We start from the raw sequence: 20,451 nt of genomic DNA on the forward strand, positions 1-20,451 counted from the left end.
CACCAGCGCGTTTTCTTCCAAGATAAGCCGAAACGTTCGAACGCGGCGCTTTGAGGCGTATGAGCCGTCTCTGTGTCACGTGGAGAGAGCGATAGCGAGATCCAGTTTGCTATCTCCGCAGGCACACACATCTGTGTGTTAATTGTTGCAAAATAAGAGGTTATGTCCGATGTTTATAGGCTTTTCCGAAGGAACGGGAAGCTCTTCTTGAGAAAGAGCGCCTCTTTCAAGGAGTTGGGGATGCGCGACCGGCGACACAGCCGCCCCGGCGCGTGTGTGTGTTGGTGGTCTACCGGCAAAGCACGCTCCCGCTCTGTCGCGTGCGAGGATTTTCACTTGTCAGCGCTCGAAGGTCTCCGAAGCTCGTTTTTTCCCTGGCGACCGGATTTGTAACTACAGAAAATGCGAGTTTTAGTGACCTGCGCGAACTCTTCCCCTCCGGACACAAGGAAGCGCACAAACAGGGGGTTCTTTAGCGAGAACGGCGCCTCTGTTTTTTCCCCCTTTTCCTGAGCTGCGCTCCTTTTCCTCGCGCCCCCTCGCGCTCTTTCGTTCGCCCTGTGTGCTTCTTCTCGCTCTCATCGCAGGGTCTGACTGAACCGCTGCGGTCTTTTCCCGTTTTCTTTTTTTGGCACTGCAAACTGCTGGGTTCGCGAGTCGCTGCGCGCCGGAGCGTTTGGAGCGCGCGGGTTCCCCTTGCATTCTCGACATTTCGTAGAACTTTGGAAAAAACACTCTGGATCGACGGCCAGAAACCACTTCTCTGCCTCACACTGCCGTGCGCAGCGCCCAGGAAGACCGTACCCAACTGCTAGAAAACGGGGTGTAGTGACGTCTGCATGCTCCGATCCGCGGTTTCTCGGCAGACCGTTACACACGCCTGTCTGCGTGGACTTGTTCCCCTCATTTGCGAATCTTTTGCCGTACTCTTGCAAGACCTCTCGTCCTGCGTTGTCAGATCCGTCGGGAGACCCTGTGCCCTCGATATCTCTCCTCACTGTTCTGCGTCTGCCTCGCGACGCCTCTGTTACGTAGTCTCGTTTCTCGGATCGCAGAGAGCTTCTTACGTCTCCTCTCCTCGGCGTCTCCAAATTTCCCTTCGAACTGTAAAAACGTCTCTAGAATCCTCCTGGTTCTTCCACGCTCGCTTTTCTCTGTGTTCTCTCGTAACCGTTCAGCTGGCTCTTCCGATCTATCGGGATTCATCCGACGTCTTCCATTCTCTGTCGTTCCAGTCTGACAATCGCCTTTCTCATTCTCAAAGCTCTTTCCTGGGACCCAAGAATGGCGGCTCAGGCAGCCAAGGCCGACGCTGCGCTCGCGCATGCAGCGGCAGCTTCTCGCGACTACCGAGTGGCTCCTCGCCTCGACTATCGAACGGTCGCAGGTGTGGAAGGCCCGCTTGTCATTCTCGATGATGTCAAGTTCCCCATGTACAATGAAATCGTCAACATCCACCTTGGAGATGGATCCGTCAGAGAGGGGCAGGTACGCGCGAAAAAGTCAAGAGATCACCTCGAGAGCTTAAGCGCCAGGTACAGCTGTCGTGAACCTCTGGAAGCGCGTATGTTCGAGACTCCCGTCTCGTCACTTGCATTTTCATACAAACATGAGATACATCTCTACACCAATACAAATGCACATATCTAGACATGGAGACGCAGACATAACGCACATCCATGCACATATCAATATATATATATATATATACATACGTATCCATGTAAATATACCTATATACCTATATACGTATATATATATATATATATATATGTCCATGCACATGTAAGTGTATACATATATGTGTGTGTGTATGCGTGAGTGGAAATATCTGGATAGGCCTTCTTGGAGTCGAAGAAAACGTTGCGCGCGTTCCGTTTGTTTTTTTAGCCTGTGCACATGAGCGTGTGTTCCGTATTTCTTTTGGGTCTTGCGGATGTGCGAGTGTGTATGGACATGGTTTTTCGCGTCTTTTCACGAGTTCGGCTCCGCATGGTCTTGCGGCGACGGCGCAGAAGACACCTTTCTGCTCGGGTCTCCGCCTGTTTCCAGGTTCTGGAAGTCCGAGGGAAGCGAGCAGTGGTGCAAGTGTTTGAGGGGACGTCCGGCATCGATACGCGCCAGTGCCATGCGGAGTTCACGGGAGACGTATTGAAGATGCCGATCAGCGAAGAGATGCTGGGGCGGGCGTTCAACGGGAGTGGGAAGCCGATCGACCGCGGGCCTCGCGTACTGGCCGAGGAGTTTCTGGACATCAACGGATGCCCGATCAACCCTCAGTGTCGTGTGTACCCCAAAGAGATGATTCAGACAGGGATTTCGGCGATCGACGTGATGAACAGCGTGGTTCGCGGCCAGAAGATTCCGCTCTTCTCGGCCGCGGGTCTGCCGCACAACGAGATCGGCGCGCAGATCTGCCGACAGGCGAGTCTGGTCGCGGGGAAGGATGTGAAGGATCACTCGAACGAGAACTTCGCCGTCGTCTTTGGAGCGATGGGTGTGAACATGGAGACCGCGCGCTTCTTCCGACAAGACTTCGAGGAAAACGGGAGCATGGAACGCGTTGCGCTGTTTCTGAATCTGGCGAATGACCCAACCATCGAACGCATTATCACACCGCGCCTCGCTCTGACCACTGCGGAGTACCTCGCGTACGAGCGCGAGATGCACGTCTTTGTCATTCTGACCGACATGACGGCGTATGCCGACGCGCTCAGAGAGGTCTCAGCTGCCAGAGAGGAAGTCCCTGGACGTCGAGGCTATCCTGGCTACATGTACACGGACTTGTCGACCATCTACGAGCGCGCAGGTCGCGTCGAGGGCCGCAACGGATCCATCACCCAGTTCCCGATTCTCACGATGCCCAACGACGACATCACGCACCCGGTCCCCGATCTCACTGGGTACATCACTGAGGGACAAGTCTTCGTGGACAGAGGCCTTCACAACCGACAGATCTATCCGCCCATCAACGTGCTGCCTTCTCTCAGCCGTCTCATGAAGTCCGGAATCGGACGAGGCATGACGCGCGAAGACCACCCCCAAGTCTCCGACCAGGTGCAGACCCGTCGCGATTGAAAGAGAGACCGAGGGGAAGAGCGACAGAGGGAAAGAGAAACAGAGAGCGAGGTTGAAAGAAGCCGGCCAGGCGAGAAGCAGAGAATGAGGGAGAAGGCGGACGGATGGAAGAGAGCGAGGAGAGGCAGACGGGGAGACATCAAGGAAAGGAAGAGGGGCAGAAGGAAGAAAGGCAGAGATACTTTAGACAGAAGAACTGAAACAAGAGAAAAAATAAGAACGCAGAGGCTGAGGAGAAAACGCAAGGAACAAAGGAGAGAGAGAGGAAGTATTTGCTGCCTCTTTTTTGTCGAAGGCAGTCCAGCGCAGATGTGCCAGCGACCTTTTTTCTCGTTTCGTCCACATCGTTTTCGTATCTCTGCAGAGAGACGACCTGCGCGTTGCATGCATCTGCGAAAACGTGCAATTCCATCTGCATGCGTTGACCCACCAATTAAGCCACACATTTACTTGGCATACATACACGCGTCTGTATACACATACACCCATGCATGCTGAACTTCTTGTATGTGTTGTATGTCTTGTATCGGGATGGATACACCGATATGTACTCCTCGATTTCCTCGCATGTACACACATGCCATCGAAAGTCATGTCCGCGTTCTTCGAGAGGTTGCGTTTTTCGTTCTCAGTTGTACGCGAACTACGCGATCGGGCAAGATACTCGCGCGATGAAGGCCGTGGTGGGCGAGGAGGCGCTCTCGCCTGACGACTTGTTGTACCTGGAGTTCACCGACAAATTCGAGAACCGGCTTCTGAGTCAAGGGCCGTACGAGAACCGAACGATCTTCCAGTCACTGGACATTGCATGGGAGCTGCTGCGTATTTTCCCCGAGGACATGCTGAAGAAGATCAAGGAAGAAGAACTGCGAAAGTACTACCCCAGAGACAAGTACCTCGAGGAACAGGAACGGAACGACAAGCGCGTCCCCCCCTCATGAAATCTGCGGACGTTGTTCCGTGGAAAGTCTGCCTGCTTCCAGTTTGGAGACACCGAAGGGGATGGGAGAAAACGCGTCGCGAAGACTGGGAAGGCGTCCGCGGTCAAGCCCACGGAGTTGAGAAGAATCTCGCACTCGACCCTCGTGTTGCGACAGCAGGAGCCTCCGCGAGAGAGTCTCCACGCTCTGCACAACGCGCCAAACAGGCGTATGGAACTGGGTGTCTCGGCTTTGTAGCGATGAAAATTTTTGTCTCGCTCTGCAGGACTCGCGCTGGACTACGCAGCCAGCGGCTCGTATCCCATGGCGCGCGGGTCCGTTCTCAAACTGCTGTTTCGTTGACTGCTGCTGCGTGCTCACAAGCCATCGCCACAAAACGCCAGGCAGCTCGAAAGCGACCATCAGCTCAACACATGTGCAGACATATATTTGTGGATATGTAAATATATAAATGCATGTATTTACAGTATATTTATATACATATAATATATGTTCATGTATATGTATATGGATAGGTGAGCGCCGCATGGGAGCGGCGGAGTGAGAAGGTGGAAGTTGAGGGGAGTTCCTCTTTGTTGCTTGGGTTTGGAGTGCGTGACTCTTCCGCGAGCTGCCCGAGTCTCGTTTTCGGAGAATCAACTCAGAAACTTGCTCACTGGTGCTTCCTAAATTGCTAAGAGAAAGGCCTTTTGCCGGGGACAGATCACCTTGCTGGCTCTTCTCTCTCCATTCGTCGTGCTTCCGCCCACCCTCTCTTTCTTCTCTTTCTCTCTTCTGTCTTTTTCCGTGTTGTCTTTCTTCTTCCTCTGTTTTTCCCCCGGTGTGTTCTCTGCCCGGCTCTCTTCTTCACATCTTGCTCCGCGGTGTTCTTCCCTCGCTAGGGCCAGACCAAACGATAAACGTTTCGCGCAATCGTCAGCGCTGCGCTTCTGCCAAGCCACGCGGGCGGCCTCTGCCTCTCGTTTCCAAAGAAGAACGCGAAGGAAACACTGGAAGGAAGGAAAGACGGAGGAGGGGATAAAATAAAGGTCGAGGACAGAGAAAAGAGAAAGAAAGATCACGATCTGGGGGGAAAGAGCTAAAAGGGTGGAGCCAAGGACAGGCAAGCAAAGGTAGAAAGAGAAGGAGAGAGCAAAAGATGGGGAGGAGAGTGAGAAAAAGAGAAGGAAAAAGGAGAGATGGAACTACATAGGAGAGGAAGGGAGAAGGAACACGAGAGAGAGATGATGAAAGCTAGAGAAAGAGCGGTAACATGGAAAAGGGAGAGGAATACAGAGGAAACAGCGCATCTTTCGGCAATGTGTCTGGGAGAAAACATTCTAGGTTTCTTAGGCAGTTGCGTGACTCGCGAGACAGCTCGAAGGACTTTTGCAGGAAAGAAACATCAAAGTTGTGGCACTTGTCCAAGAAACTGAAAGTCTGCAGAGGAAAGGTTTATCCACCGGATACCTCAGCACACGAAAACGTAGCAGGCGACGTTGAGCAGTTTCAGTCCACGCTAAAACGCCGTCGCGCGAACACAGACATGCAGGGAACTCGGTGAAAGATGAAAAGAATTCGCCGAAGGGAAGCAAGTCGCCTTGGGTCTTTGAAAAAGCGAGCCGATCTTCTTCATAGAAAAACGATTTCTACAGATCGTTGCTCACGTGACGGTACTTTTGTGCCATGTCCCAGTAGTGCTCCTAAAACGCAAACATGCGCAACACACGTTTCGGTCAACTTTTCTGCAGAAGCAAAGAGATGCCATTTCACATCATAGACATCAATCCTACAACAATCAAACCACTCGATGTCCAGACATAGATCTATATAAATATATATCCTTACATATATTTGCGTAAATAGATTCGGATGCCCATGTATTTATTCGCATGTATACTCATATATGAGTATCCGTGTGTAGATACACACAAAGGATCTTCTTGTCGCTGAAGACGTTCACATGCACGCTCGCATGCATGCGTGAAAGCGTTGCACACATCTTTTTCCTTCGAAAAAAACGTCGCTTTTCATCTTGAGGCTTGGGCGCGTTCACATTTTCTAGCTGGTGTGCCTCGCCCATACCGCAAGCCAGTGCAGAGAACAGTCCGAGACCCCTCTCTTCTGTCTCGTCCTCTCGTTGGTCTCTCGTTTTTCCGTTTCTCCTCCTCTGCGTCTCTTTTTTCTCTCCATCTCTCACCACATGCGCGAGTTTGAAGATTTTCCTCCCATCTGCCTCGCCAGCTACGCGGTGGATTTTCCATCCGGAGAAGCTGTTTGTTCGCACTGTGCCCTGCAGAAACGAAGCCGCCACAGACGCGTCGCGCTGATACTTTTCTTCAGTTTTCCTGCGGGCGTTCCAGCCTCGACTCTCAGTGCCCGTAGACTCGTGGAGGTGAAATCGTACGGACTGGCCAGTCGCCGATGGAATCCCGCAAACACGCAGGGGAACTCCCAGGACAGTGGAGAAACGTTTGGACGAAAAACGCCTGCGTTCGCTCGCTGTCCCCGCGCTCAGCGGCAGCAAAAAAAAGGCGTCGATTCACACATTCCCCCATACGTTTTGCGAGTACTTTTTCTCCATACACTTTCACGCGTCTCATCGACATTTCTCTGTTGTCTACATCTTGAAGACACTGTCAAAAACGCACACGTACCTGTAGACTCATGTATCCATAAATACACTTACATGTACAAACATAGATCTATGTACGTATGTACGTATGTATGTGTGTACATGCGAATGTACATGTATACGCCTAGTTTACTTCTCTATCTGTCCATACTCAAGTATACAAGCCATAAGGGAAGTAGGAATTTGGAATGTGAATCGTTTTGGAAAGAAAACTCCGTTTGAGACGTTTTCTCGGGCTTCTTGGCCCTGGCTGCGAATCTTTGAGTTTTTCGTTTTGTCTCCACGATGAAAGAACAGAGACACAGGCCGTTCTCTGCAGGAAACTCCACGGAAAGTTTCCTTCTTTTCCCTGTCGTGGTTAGACTGTCTCCACCGCTGCCTGTGTGGTCTCGCAATCTCCCGATTCGGTGCAGGCAGTGCCTTCTCTCCCAAGTCGACGACGACATCACTTCCCGGCCTTTTGAACTTTTACCTGCCAAACAAGACAGCAGCTCTCGTCGTCTGCTTCCGGCTTCTCGTCTTCATCCTGCATGGGAGAACGAGAAGAAGAGGGGAGAGACTGAGAAAGAGGAAACGACCTCAAGACAAAAAGGAGCGGCTCGAGGGGACGCGTGCAACAGACAGCCACAGAGAAGAAACTCTAGATTCCAAGGTGCAGAAACTTCGAACAGGGACGAGAGTCGTCGCGCGTCGGCTTCTCCTCACGGCTTGCTACTCTTTCCTTTCAGAGTCGCATGTCGATGACACGAGCAGAACCAACACACTGCTTCTTTTTTGTAGCTCTGTTTGTCCACGTTCCTTGTTGCCTCAGTCCCCTCTTTCCTGCTGTCTTTCCTCTCTCTTTCCTGCCGCGTTTCCCTCCGTCTTTCGTTTTGCTTCTTTCTGCGCTTGGGGCTCACGTCATCGTCGTCGTTGACGGCTGTGCTGCCTTCCAGTTCGCGCCACTTGATGCGCCTCATCATGAGGCTGCGAAATCTCTTGATGGAGATCAGCGAACCTGGAACTCTCAACAACAGGGAGGCTCTCAGGTGAAAAAAGCGAAGGCACACGGAAGAAGGAGTCCACACGGGTGCAACTCAAGGATCAACAGGAAAGGAAACGAAAGAAAACAGAAGAGAAACATGCATGAGAGAAACGAAGGGAGAGACAGACAAGACAAAGAAGAACGCACCTGCTCTCAGAAGAAAACGAAGGGAGAGTGAAGCAAAGACGACTCACCTTCGACAACAACAATAGTTTTAAGAGAACTGGGGCAAATGACTGCGACGCCTGCCAGGTGGAGTTGCTGCGCGTTGATGTCCACCTGCAAACAAGACACAGAAAAAACAAGGCTTTTCTGAAACGAATGAAATCGCCACAGTCGAAACACCTCCAACCTTCCAACAAAAGAAACTCTCTCCGGATCTACACGCACATGAACTCAAACAGTTTCACCCATGCATGCATAAGCACACAAATATATATATATATATACATACATACATAAATGGGTGCATGCAGAGGCGTCTGGGTGGAGAGTTTTGGCAGCAAGCACACATGTCTCACTTGTTGTGCAGAGAACTGCATTTTCCATCTTCATGGAAAAACATGGCGTACGCGATATCTCTTTCCTTCCATTTTGCCTCTTCCACGCTTAACATACAAAATATATCGAGCGCGTTACGCATACACCATGCATTCGAACATACGCATGCATCTATGTATATATCTCTTTATAAACACATGAAACTATACTTATATATATATATATCTATATATATATATGCATGGAGACGGAAGCACGGGAGTGAATGTCTGCAGAGATTTTCATGTTTCTTACTTTGTACAGATGCCGTTTGTTGGTTAGGTCTTTGAGGCAGAAAAGGAGTACGTGGAACTCCCCGCTGTGGGGCTTCTTCTGGGCATCGCAAGAGAAGGAGAGAACGCAGAAAAAGAGAGAGAAAAGATGAAAGAACATGGAAAAAAGTATAGGAGGGGACAATATCGACCTCGCGTAAGCCAGGCACTGTGAAGAACACTTGCCACCCATGCGAAGGCTCGTGACTACGCATGCAGTTGACGACCGGAACTCCGTAAATCTCTGCATGCACTCGCCGGGGCGTTGCATCTCTGCTGCGTCTCTCACACAAACTTAAAGTATAGCTACGTCTGTGTACGCACAGGCGCGCACATACATGCATTTACAGACCTTCACCCATGCCTTTGTACATCCTTGCACACAATTAGACCTATGCAACTCCAAGCATACATGCATCTATGCACTTTCGATGCATCTCCTAGGATGCCTTCACACACAGAGATACAAATCGAGATCTATGTTTCCGTGTATATATCAACTGCATGCATAAAATGGTTTTTGTAGCTGTGGGGAGGGGACTTTTGAATGCGTTTGAAGTCGATGGAGTGAACTTGGCGTGAAGAAGGTTTTTTTGATTTTTGCGAACCTGCCATTTGGCTGCGTGCTTTTTGCTGCGGACTTCCGGCGCGAGCTTGCGGGCTTCGTTCCGCGCTTCGTGGTCTTTCAGTCGCTTCTCCATTTGTTCTCGCACCTCCTTCTCGACTTTCGAAGGGTCCTGGACAGAAAAGAAAAAACAACGCGAGGCTCGACGCTCAAAGTCGACAGACCTCGTTTCCAGGCGACGCCATTCGAAAGCGCGTCGACGCTCCCGGGAGCCAGGCAGAGACAGAGAGAGACGAGAGAAACTGGAAAACAACAGGCGACGCGAAGACGAAGGCTCGAAGGAAGCAAAGAGACAGAAGAGAAGGAAAAAGAGAAGGAAGATAACGAAGAAGAAGAGAAGAGAAAAAGTAGCGAGGGAAGAAACGCAGATAGGAAGCCCACACTGTCGACCGATGAGAAGTCAGATCTAGAATTTCCTTTTTCAACAGTGCATAAAGAGAAGACAGACACATCGCAGAGATCCGAAAACGTACTGCGACAGCCTGGTCTCCAAGGACCCTCATCAAGTTGGTGAGCTTCACTTTCGGAGGCGGCGGCGGCATGAGGCCTGAAAAAAACAAACATGTTGCGTCCTCTAAAACGTTCAGAATGAAAGTCCCTCTTGAAGCGGGCGCGACAAAAAAAATTCGACCCTGATGAAGTTCCCTTCTTTAAAAAGTCGACAATCTCCCACAACGACACACAAGCGCGTCTGCACGCAGTGAGCGACATGCAGACCGCCGTTGTCACAAACGTAGGACAAAGCATGCAAGCGAAAGCATACGCTCCATAAAAAAGATGCAGAGACACAAACACATACAGAGGTGGCCGAATATATATATATATATATATATAAGTATATGGGTATATATATATATAAGTATATGGGTATGTATATATATATATATATATATATATATATATTTGTGCTGCGATGGATACGGCCAAATATAGATAACATTGCAAGATTTTCGCGCGGTTGTGCATGTGTGTGAGTGTCTATTTTCGCTCTGGCGTCCAGGAGCTTCCACAAGCGTTCTGATACATGTTACAAATGAAACGTATAATACAACACCATACACAGAATGTATAATATATATATATATATACTATAAAAACTGTGTATAATACATATTTGTGTTTCCAGCCTCTTTCGCGCAGGGATCGACTCTCCCCGGTGGCTTCGGTTTTCAGTCCGCAGTGACTGTTTCTACATGTGAAGAGGAGCGAAGGAACCGAGCACAGGTCACTTTTCACGACCGCAGCAAAGGCCGCTCTCTCTCTTTTCTCTCGGCTGCGACTCGCGCAGAGAAGGCAGTACCCATGCGTATTTTGTCTTGTTTTTCTCTCTCCTTCTCCTGACGCTTCCGACGCCGCAGCTTCTTTCTGGAGACAGGAGCAAACAGCAACAAAGACGAGTGAACAATCAGGAAAGAGACCCGCAACGGCCGCGACCCTCCAGAAACGAACGCGGCAGAGCAATCCAAAGTCGACATGCGAACTCACACACATATTCTACACCCCAAGCCACACCAGCACAGAAAATGCACAAAAGCCTTCAACTCTTTTCACCACAAAGCCTTCCAAACCCACGTATACCTGAGTTTAAACTTATCCGTCTATCATCTATTAGTGTCTGCCGTCTGCCTACTTCTACACCCATATATATATATATATATATATATATATATACATATACATATATCATCTTGTATCGACTAATGCATGCACACGCACACATTCACATATAAACACACATCTCGCCACCTATATATGTATGTATATATATATATATATATATATAAATGTATCCGGGTATGTATGAGTCTCTGTGCACAGGTGTAGATGGACAGAAGGATCAATCCACACCTCAATACACATAGGTATGTGAGGAAGCTGTGTGTTTTCTGCATGTTTTCTGCATGCAGCTGTTTGTCTCACCGTTCTTGTTTGGTCAGATACATGTTGATGATGACATTTGTCGACGCGTCGAGCACAGGCCTCACAGGAACGGGGTGCTCCACAAGGTTGTCTAAGGCGTCCTGGAAAAGCAGGTCGAGACGAAGACGAGAGTTCATGAGTTCATGACTGCTCTTCACCACGACTCCTCAGGTTGTGCGTCTGGCAGCACAAAGCGCTGAGTTTCAAATCCGACACCCCTCAACTTTTCCTTTTCCACGCTACTCTATTCTCGGCGATACACCGTGAAGTCCAGAAAGTTAAGTCTCGAGTAGCGAGTCAAGAACAACCGGAAGGAAAGCAAGTCTCTCGCGAATAAGCGCCTTCAACTCCGACCAAGGCGGACAAGTTTGGAAATGATGGAAACGTTCTCCACGGCGAAAATCAGTGACAAAGTTACTCTTTGGGTCTGTTACAAGAGGAACGTTTTCTCAGTCGACGAGGAGGTCGCCTGAGCTCTGTTTTTCCTAAATCTCACAGGAATCTACGGCGTACTTGGAAGACTCCCTGACTGACGTGAGTCTTTCGAGGCTGCGCCTTTGCTCCTTCAGCGAAGAGAGCAAACATGCACTTGCAACAATCTCCCAGCAGTCCAGAGACCCTGGAAATGCTCCACTACTTCTGACCTTCCTCCTCCACACACACACCCAGTTCGTCTAGAGATGTCTACGTGAACGACTGTAAGACTCTCCCGCGTCACTGCACAGAGCTGTTCTCTCCCTCTGTCTCTGGACGGATACCCACAGCTTTGTATCAATTTAAATATATGCATGTCTACATCTACCTGTATATGTATAGATATAGCGACAACGAAAGTGTCTTTCATATCACCCCTCAAGCGCTTGCGTTCTTTCTCTCACTCTCTCTCCAGATTTGGAAAGACTGCATGGACATGTATATTTCGAACGCGTCTGGCGCGCCCGTGTGCGTCGTGTGCTCTTCGCTTACCTCCTGAGGAAGAATCTCGTCCGGACGGGAGGCGTCCACCTTGAGGATACACGCATCCCACGGTTCGACGCTAGGTGGCTGCGCGGCCTGCAGGAAGGAGCAGATGCAGAGCAGAGCGAAAAAAGAGGAGACAGCGAAATAAAGAGGACAGAGCGAAAAAAGAGGACAGAGCGAAAAAAGAGGAGACAGCGAAATAAAGAGGAGACAGCCTCGATACGCGTCTGAAGCACTGCTGCTGGCCGCAGAGAGAACAACAAAACGCAACCACACCCAGACGAGACGAACAGCTCTCCGAGTCGGTCGTTCTGTCTCTGTATACCCAAATTTTCGCCGAGAACTCCGGGGTCTGTTCGTCCTCCTCCTTCTGAACAGGAGACCCCGCAGCTGGTGCGGAACACTGGGCGTCTGCATGCGTGCCGTCGCCTGCGGGTCTGCCCTTCAAGCTTTGACTCTCGCCGCCGTGCTCTCGCTCTCGCTCTCGTTCGGCCCTCTTCTCCATCACGTGATGGTGGTGGAGCATCTGCTGCTCCTGCTGGATGTAACGCCCAGCCTCCACGAACTCGAGCGCCTTCCTCTTCCTCTGCAGCAACGCACGGAGAGACAGGGAGTGAGAAGAGAAGAAGGAGGCAGAAGAGAAGGCACGGGAAGAGAAAGGAAGAAATGGAGACGGAGAGAGGGGGGAAAGAAACGGAAGGAGAAGAGAAGAAGGAGGCAGAACAGAAGGCACGGGAAGAGAAAGGAAGAAATGGAGACGGAGAGAGGGGGGAAAGAAACGGAAGGAGAAGAGAAGAAGGAGGCAGAACAGAAGGCACGGGAAGAGAAAGGAAGAAATGAAGACGGAGAGAGGGGGGAAAGAAACGGAAGGAGAAGAGAAGAAGGAGGCAGAAGAGAAGGCACCGGAAGAGAAAGGAAGAAGGGAGAAGAAGAGAAGAACGACGGGGGAAGAGAGGAAGTGGAGAGGCGGAAAAAGGAGAAGATGAGAGGCACAGAAAAAACGAAAAAGGACTAGAAGCAGAAAGAATGTAAAATGGGAAACGGACCTTGTTTCGGGCCGTCTTGACCGGAATCGACGGGTCAAACCAAGGCTGCTCCGTGATGTCCTCGATAACAGTTTCCCGGACTCCAGCAGCAGCACCTAAAGCCTTCGCTGCCTCTTCAATCTGAAAACACAAAGTCGGCGACACAACGAACTCCACGCAGCAACTGAAAAGCGAATCGGAAGACGGAGCTCTGAACAAGACGAGGCGCCAGGTCGAGTCCGAGATGCGACGACGGAGGAGAGAAATCGCGAGCGTGGAAAGCAAGCGGAGGGAGACGAGAGACAACAAGGCCGCCTGGAAGGAAGGGGACGAGAGTCAACGCGACTTGGCCTCAAAACGCGCTCGCTCCTCTGCAGACGCGAGTCACTTCACACGCCTCCGTCGGTCCCCCCTCACGTAGACTCTCTTTCAGGTTATCTCTTGTTCCACAATGACTTGAGTTCCCCGTCTAGTTCTCTCTTTCTCTGTGTGTTTTCATTCTTCCACTCCTTCTCTCTCTTCTTCTCTCCCGTCTTCTTCTTCTTTCCCGTCTTTTTCTTTCTCCCTCTCCGTTTGTTTTTCTGGGTTCCTGGACACCGACCTTTCCTTCGTTCTGCGCTCTGCGGTTGATTTTGAGGTCGCTGACGATGGTGCGTTTCTGGAGGGGAACGACTTTTCCTTCTTCGTCGATTTCTCTACCGAACTGGTCGAAGCGCAAAGGTCGGGGCCGCGCCTTGAGGGCGGCTGCCAGTTTTTCTTGCTTGAGCTTCTCCGCCTCTTCCGCCTCCTGCTTCTTCTTCAGTTGCTGCTCGTGAAGCATCACAAACAGTTGCCTCTGGCGTTCGCTTGGATCCGCCACCGGCGCGCCCACCTCCTGCCTGCTTTCCGCTACGCCCAACAGCGCGCGCAGCGTCAGCGGCTGCGCCTCGCCTCCCGCGGACGCCGCGGCTCCGAGCTGGTCGCGCTTCGCCTTCGCGGCCGCGGCCAGCGCCGTGGCTTGCGCGGCTGCGACGGAGGAAGCCGCGCCGGCTTTCTCGCCAGTCAGTTCCGCAGCGGCTGCGGCAGGGCCGCGCGGGCGCTGAGTCGCCTCCAGGCCTTGACAGGCCTTCAGCTGCTCCTGGATCTGCTTCTGAATCAGCGCCGCTCGCTTTGCCTTCTCCAGTGCCTGTCGCGCCGCACCCGCCGCGGCCTGCAGGGACGACGACAGCGAAGGCGGAAGCGCCGCGGCGCCAGCAGCCGCCGCAGGAGCAGCGGGGGAGGAAGCCGACGTCTGGTCGGCGGCCTGTACAAAGTTCAGCAGGAGTCAAGAGACCAGGTGGCGCGCGAGGAAGCGGGTGAATGATGAAATGATGAAGCCGAAGAGGGCGTGGAACGCGGGAGACAAGATATGCGGGGACATGCACAGGGCACGGAGCGCGGAGAGCGACTGTGAAGCGCGCGGGGAAGAGAGGAGAGAGAGGTGAGAGAGGACAAAGAAGAGAGAGAGGAGAGAGAGGAGAGAGAGGAGAGAAAGGAGAGAGAGGAGAGAGAGGAGAGAAAGGAGAGAGAGGAGAGAAAGGAGACACACAGCAGAGAGCAAGGGAGAAAGGAGGAGGGAGAAGACGAACCGCCCGGGTCGAGTGCGTAGGAAGCGAAGACGCAGGGGGAGGCGAGGCGAGGAACAAAGGTTTCTGGAGGGGGAGACGGAAAGGCAAGAGCGGAGAGATAGACGGGGAAAGAGGGAGACAGAGGAACAAGAAAGAGAGAGAAAGGCAGCCTGACACACCCACTCAAGCGCATTTGACAACGGGAAGCAGGACTCGCTGGAAAGAGGAAGCACAAGGAGAGGCGAAGCAACGGAGAAACAGTGAAAAGGTTCTTACTGGAGCTCCCCATCGCGTTCGTCTCGGCTTCTTCGAGTTTTCATCAGCTCCTGCCTGCTCCTCTCTGAGCTTCGCTGCCCCCACTTGGTCCTGATGTCCCTCCATGTCCTTTGTGTTCGTTTCGAGAGAAAAGCCGATGCGACGCCTGTCTCTTCTTCTGCGCCTCGCTCCTTGGTCCTGAAGGGAGACGACGCCCGCGCCGATCTGCGCCTCAGCTGCCAGACGGCGGAGAGGACGCAAGGGAAGTTTTCTTGCCTCTGGATCTCAAGGCGACGCAGTGAACACAGAGAAAAGCAGACACGAGGCGACCGAGAGAGAGAAGGAGAGGGAGACGACGACTCCAAGGAAGCGAGAGGAGAAGGAACGCCGGATGAGAGAACTCGACGACAGGGAGGGCCGCAGAAGAAACTCTTCAGCTTTCCTGGAAACAAAGAGACCTTCTGCGGCGAAGAAGAGGCCGAAGCGCAGCCCAAGAGAAAAAGCTCCCAAGCGCGCAGAAGATGCAAACACAGAACAGAAGAAAGAGGAAAGGAGCAAGTGGGGAGAGCGAAGACAAAGCAAAGACGGGGAGGAGGAGACGGAAGAGCCCAAAGGCGAGGTCCTCCTCGAGATTCAGGAGAGAGAAGAACAAGTAACGACAAAGACGGCGAGAGAGGAAGGCAAAGAGAAGCGGCGATAGAAGCAAGCGGGGAGAAGCAGAGAGACGGAAGAGAACAGGGAAGGAGAGGTGAAGCAGAGAAAGGGGAAGGAGAAGGAGACAGAAAGAAACAAGGAGGCAACGAAGCAGAGGGGAAAAGAGAGGCAAAGAAGCAGTTGCGCTTCTTCCGCGATTCCTCGTCCAAGAGAAACTTTTTAGTTGGAAACAAAGACGCAGTGCACCCCAGAGAGGAAGGGGGCGAAAGTGCAGACTCGCAGATCTTCTGCGGGAGACTCTGCTGGAAAATATGTTGAAAAAGAGGACAGAGAATTCGCCTTCGCTGGGAAACAGATACGGACCCCTCGCCTTCGTCGTCTCTTGCTTTTTTCTTTAGCGGATGCGCTTGCATGCGCGGCTTCGCTCGAGGTCTCGAGGTGAAAAAGCGATCTCTGCCGCCTCTCTGCATTTCTTGCCTGTCCGCCGTCTTCGCTTTCCTCTTCTCGGTGTCACTCCTCTCTTCGCTTCTTCTCGCAATTCTTTCTTCTCTTCCTCCCGCGCCTCGTCGCAGCTGCCTCTCGAATCTTCGCCTTTTCCTCCGGAGGGAGTTTTTCTCTCTCTCCACACACACAGCACTAAAATACAGACACCGTTGCTTATTTATCTCCTCGCGTTTCCTCATTTTTGTGTGTCGACTTCCTCTTCTCCCTCTCGGAACTTCTGTCGCTTGTCTTATTTCTTGTTCTCACTCTTCTTCCTGCTCTCTTCCCTCTCTCGATCCACTTCCTCCCCCGCCGCATCTTCGCGGTTGGACGGCAGGCCTTTCCGTCCCAGACGGGTTTTCGTCTTCTTCGCACCTGTCGATACACTCGCGTCGTTTTCTTTTCGGACGCATCTTTTCTTCTCGGGTGATCTGTCGACGCTTCCGGGGGTCTCCGTCTGTGGCTCTGCCTCTTTTCTGGAAAAAAGCGAGAGCGGAAGCACAGCGAGCGGCAAGAACCGAGACGAGAGAAAGGAGAGAAGAGAACAAGAGCTCGAGTGTCTCCGCCATGGAGTCGCAGACAGCCTTCTCTTCTCTGTATCTCCTCCGGAGAAAGATTTTTCGGGGGAGACAAGTAAAGATTCGTCTCTCTGCGCTGCCGTCCTTTGCATGTTCTCCGTCCCCTTCCCCTTCCTCGTCGGCTTTTTCCTTCTCGTCTGTCCGCGTTCTCCCTTCTTCGTCTGTCAACAGTCTTCGAGCGCAGCCGTCAGGCGAAGATTCCGGTTCCTGTTCAAGACTCGCCTGCACCGTTTTCCGCGGATCAACGCTGAAGCGGTGGACTGTGTCGAGGGACAGTACGAGAGACTCTGTTCGCTCGTCTCTGCGCGTCTTTCCTTCTCTTGCTTCTTCCAGACCCTCACCTCTCTCGCCTTCCTCTCCGCTTCCTCAGCCTTCTTGCTGCGCTGCCCTCTCTCCTCTTTCTCTTTCTTCTGTCGCTCCGTACCCTGCTCCCCTTCTCTTCTCGCCTCTGTTGTCTGGCTGCTCTTCTTCCTTTGCTTCTTCGTCGTCTTCGTCTTTTTTTCCTTCTCAGTCCCGACAGTTCTCGACGCGCAGTATCAGTGGGAGGCTGTTCTACAAACGCCGACCGTTGCAGGTCCCGAAGCTCAAGCCCCCGAACATTCGCAGGTGCGACAAAGGACGCCACAGAAGAGACAGCACGGCAGATGAAAGACAACAAACATCTCCAGTTTTCGTTATGTCATGTCTCTTCTGTCGAACGTTGCTGCTCCCTTCTCGCGTTTCGCGTCGGTCGATCAACTCCTACTTTTCTCGTTCGGCCCCCTCGTTTCTATCACCTCCCTTCTTTCCTCTCTGTTCGTTTCTCTCCGATCCTCCATTTCTGTTCTCTTCTTCTGTCGGTTTTCGTTTCCCTGCTCCTTTCTTTCTCCATCCTTCCTTCCTTCTTCCGCGACTCCGTTTCCTCACTCACGTTTTTCCTCGTGTATGCAGCAAATGGCTCGAGGGCGCTCCTCAGAAGAAAGGCATCTGTGTCAAGGTAGGATTTTCACCTCAGAAAGAAAAACGAACAACGGACTCAAGCGCCTGTCCACCCTCCTCGCTGCTGTCTCTCTCTAGGGTCCGCTCCCGTACACGCACACCGCTCGAGTTCTCAGCAGTCCTGTGCTTTTCTTCTTTTCGTCGCGTCCTCCCTCTGTCTTCTTTTTTTCCTTCCCCCGCTTCTTTTCCGTCTCGTCTGTCTCTCTGTCTCTGCCTTTGGCGTCTTGTTCTCCCCCTTTTTTTTCTTTTGTTCCCCTCTGTCTCTGCATTTCTGTCTGTTTGCGTTTCCGCGTTCGCCCACCACGAATCTCTCTCGCTCTCTCTCTGTATGAGGGAACGGCTTTCGTCCTTCCCCGACACAACGTCAAGTCCAAGCACCGGCAGGACGGTCGACGAGTCGGTCCTCGCCGAGGCGAAACGGCACACCCTTCTCGCGCGCGCGGCTCCTTTTCTTCTGGGCGCTGCAGGTTCGCGTACAGACGCCGCGAAAGCCTAACTCCGGTTTGCGCAAAGTCGCTCGCGTGCGCCTGAGCACCGGCCGCACCGTTCTCGTTTACATTCCTGGAATCGGTCACAACTTGAACGTCCACTCGGTGGTGTTGGTTCGCGGCGGCAGATGCAAAGATGTTCCAGGCTGGTAGGGAAGGAAGTCTTCGGAACGAAGAGAACGCAGAGCCGAGAGAGAGAAAAGCGCAAAAGAGTTTCGCTGTTTCTGCTGCTTATTCGTTCGTGGAGCGTAGAAGACGCGAGAAAGGCCGGTGCCAGGCATTGTGTTGACAGACGGTGATCTCCGGAGCGCAAAAGTGAGAAAAAAGATACAGAGAAGGTGCCAAGCGCATCGCGTGCGGTGTTTAAAAAGGAAAATCCTCCAGAACTACCTTTGCATTTACTCAAAGTTATGCACTTTACTGGTAAATATGTAACTAGAGAGCCATACATACCCCGACCGTAGAAACCAGCGCAAAAGAAGAGGTCTTCGACTCCTTCCGCTGCGTCCTCGTGCGAAGCTGAGGAGGCGCTCGAACGGTGTCAGCTGTGCGAAGAAACGGTGAGGGAGTTGTCGAGAGGCACTCCAGAGCGCCGAGCGAAGAGGTCCTTGTCCAGCTATGGCCTGCGTCACACGACGAGAAGATTCTGTCTCTGTTCAAGTGACTGAGAACTGGCCTCGCAGCTGTGTGGAGAACCAGAGGTGCTCTTGTTCCCGAGACAAGCCCCAGAGGGAAGAGGCAGTCGTCTGCGTAGAAACGAAGGGAGAAAGTGGCGTGCGAGAACTCAGAAAAGGCCTTTGTTGGGGGAAGGGTGGACCCGGTTGTCTTTTTCTCTCGGGCAAGAGAGAGGCGGAAAACAAAGGTTTTCTCGCCTGTTTCTTCTCGAACGATGAAGCACGCGTCAGTCGCTGCCGCACTGAAGTGACCAAGTGTGGAGCAAAGCGAAGAAAGTGGAACAGGTAGACGGAGAAGAGAACCGAGGAACCGTGGAGGGAAACGATCTACAGATGAACGAAGGGAGGAGCGGCGGATTTCCGAAAGGAACAGAAGAGAGCAGCGAGGTCGCAAAGCGTGTAGAGAACTATGCGACTCGGAGACAGGTGTATTTACTGTACTCGGGGTCGCTCTGCCTCTGAAGTTTTCGTCCTTACGTCTCCTGAGTCTCCCCGGACGCGGCGCGGCTTCGTTTTATGTTTCGAGAGGCCTGAAGTCTGTTTCTTCTTCTGCGTGCAGCAACTACAAAGCAGTGCGCGGCGTTGCTGACCTTTTGCCTGTGAAGAATCGCGAGAGAAAACGGTCCAAGTACGGCGTGAAGCTGTCGTCGGAAAAGAAGGAGTGGCGCCTGCAGCGGTGGAACAACAAACACCTGACGATCGAAAAAGACCGCGAACTCTTCAACCAGTTTCGGTGGATGACCTGGAGAAACGAGGAGGGAGAGATGCGCACATCGCCTCTCGCAGACGACGAAGAAGTCCCCAGACATACGCAGCTCTTCAATCGCTGGTACCGCCTCAAGATGCAGCGCGAAGGCAAGGAAACCTGAGGTCACTTGCAAACCAAAGAGGGCCCACGATGGTGGCTCTCCATGCGCAGACGGAGCGGGGGAGAGAAGCGCGGAGGACAGGAGAGAAGCGCGGGGGACAGGAAAGAAGCGCGGGGGACAGGAGAGAAGCGCGGGGAGGCGTTCGGCACTCAGTCGGCGGTTGGGCTGGCGGACATCGCTCGCGTACTTCAGACGTTCAGGTTTTCAGAGACCCGTTCTGTCGGAGTTTTGCGCGAGCCTTGCGTGGACTGGCGACTCCTGAAAGAAGAGATGCCGCTGTGCAGGCCAGCGACGGCCGCCGTGAACGTCTGTCTTTTTGTTTCCTTGGGACTTTTCTGTCGAAAGCGACAGTTTTCTACACCCGCTCCGTGTGGCGCGAACGGCGCAAAAGCGAGCGCGAGGACCTATAGACGTCGCCGAGACAGTGTAGAGAGGTCGACCCCCCAGCGGGTGCGTTTTGATTCACTCTCTCCATGTCGAAAAAGTATGTTTCGGTCACTTGGGTGACGCCCTGCATCTGTGCATCTGAATCGAATCAGGAGCCTCTTTCGCTTCTGAACATGGCGTCTAACTACTCTGCCAGACATCGCTCTTCCCTGCGTCTTCCCTCTTTTATCTGAGTGCGGACTCGCTAAACTGGACCAGAGAAAAGACACAGTGCATCCAGCAGCGGACCAGCCACTGTAGTGCTCCATGGAAAGAACAATCCTGCAGCGCGTGGATCTGTTTGCATGGATCATCGATGCATACAAACATACAAACAGCCACACACGCACATAGGCTCCCTCCATACTTACAAGTATATATATATATATATATATATATACTACTATAGATATCTGCGTACATCTCTCTATATATCTGTTCTACATCTGTAGATCTATTTT

The 20,451-nt window shown here is 52.2% G+C and overlaps 4 protein-coding genes across 4 annotated transcripts; 3 read left to right on the plus strand and 1 right to left on the minus strand.

The window, feature by feature from the left end:
• Positions 1–209: 209 nt before the first annotated feature.
• On the plus strand, positions 210–4,953 carry TGME49_219800 (vacuolar ATP synthase subunit b, putative). Its single transcript, XM_002370691.2, has 3 exons — positions 210–1,488; positions 2,053–3,057; positions 3,711–4,953. Exons 1-3 carry the CDS (start codon positions 1,285–1,287, stop codon positions 4,017–4,019), a joined length of 1,518 nt encoding a protein of 505 aa, XP_002370732.1. The 5' UTR covers positions 210–1,284; the 3' UTR covers positions 4,020–4,953.
• Positions 4,954–5,007: 54 nt separating this feature from the next.
• On the minus strand, positions 5,008–15,876 carry TGME49_219790 (pre-mRNA processing factor PRP3). The gene is made up of 15 exons (XM_002370690.2): positions 14,862–15,876; positions 13,601–14,281; positions 13,021–13,140; positions 12,300–12,560; positions 11,981–12,067; positions 11,015–11,115; positions 10,395–10,459; positions 9,568–9,641; positions 9,078–9,206; positions 8,453–8,530; positions 7,852–7,936; positions 7,533–7,630; positions 7,106–7,159; positions 6,199–6,291; positions 5,008–5,701 (listed from the first exon to the last, which is right to left on the minus strand). Exons 1-15 carry the CDS (start codon positions 14,964–14,966, stop codon positions 5,648–5,650), a joined length of 2,085 nt encoding a protein of 694 aa, XP_002370731.1. The 5' UTR covers positions 14,967–15,876; the 3' UTR covers positions 5,008–5,647.
• On the plus strand, positions 15,232–15,839 carry TGME49_219780 (hypothetical protein; the record flags this gene model as incomplete). Its single annotated transcript, XM_002370689.2, has 1 exon — positions 15,232–15,839. One exon carries the CDS (start codon positions 15,232–15,234, stop codon positions 15,538–15,540), a length of 309 nt encoding a protein of 102 aa, XP_002370730.1. The 3' UTR covers positions 15,541–15,839.
• Positions 15,877–15,905: 29 nt separating the features above from the next.
• Positions 15,906–20,232, plus strand: TGME49_219770 (30S ribosomal protein S12, putative; the record flags this gene model as incomplete). The annotated part of the gene is made up of 4 exons (XM_002370688.2): positions 15,906–17,161; positions 17,486–17,531; positions 18,001–18,170; positions 19,255–20,232. 4 exons carry the CDS (start codon positions 15,906–15,908, stop codon positions 19,562–19,564), a joined length of 1,782 nt encoding a protein of 593 aa, XP_002370729.2. The 3' UTR covers positions 19,565–20,232.
• Positions 20,233–20,451: the final 219 nt, after the last annotated feature.

The sequence above is a fragment of the Toxoplasma gondii genome, chromosome XII, assembly GCF_000006565.2.
Source record: "Toxoplasma gondii ME49 chromosome XII, whole genome shotgun sequence".
NCBI classification, from domain to species: domain Eukaryota; phylum Apicomplexa; class Conoidasida; order Eucoccidiorida; family Sarcocystidae; genus Toxoplasma; species Toxoplasma gondii.

Excerpts from the sequence above, each read along its gene's own strand:
- TGME49_219790 (XM_002370690.2), bottom strand. The coding sequence starts at position 14,966 with ATGGAGGGACATCAGGACCAAGTGGGGGCAGCGAAGCTCAGAGAGGAG. Across the intron at positions 13,141-13,600 it reads GAGCGCAGAACGAAGGAAAG|ATTGAAGAGGCAGCGAAGGC; the intron begins GTCGGTGTCCAG and ends TTGTGTTTTCAG. Across the intron at positions 7,937-8,452 it reads ACAAACGGCATCTGTACAAA|GTGGACATCAACGCGCAGCA; the intron begins GTAAGAAACATG and ends TCTTGTTTGCAG.
- TGME49_219800 (XM_002370691.2), top strand. The coding sequence starts at position 1,285 with ATGGCGGCTCAGGCAGCCAAGGCCGACGCTGCGCTCGCGCATGCAGCG. Across the intron at positions 1,489-2,052 it reads GATCCGTCAGAGAGGGGCAG|GTTCTGGAAGTCCGAGGGAA; the intron begins GTACGCGCGAAA and ends GCCTGTTTCCAG. Across the intron at positions 3,058-3,710 it reads ACCCCCAAGTCTCCGACCAG|TTGTACGCGAACTACGCGAT; the intron begins GTGCAGACCCGT and ends TTTCGTTCTCAG.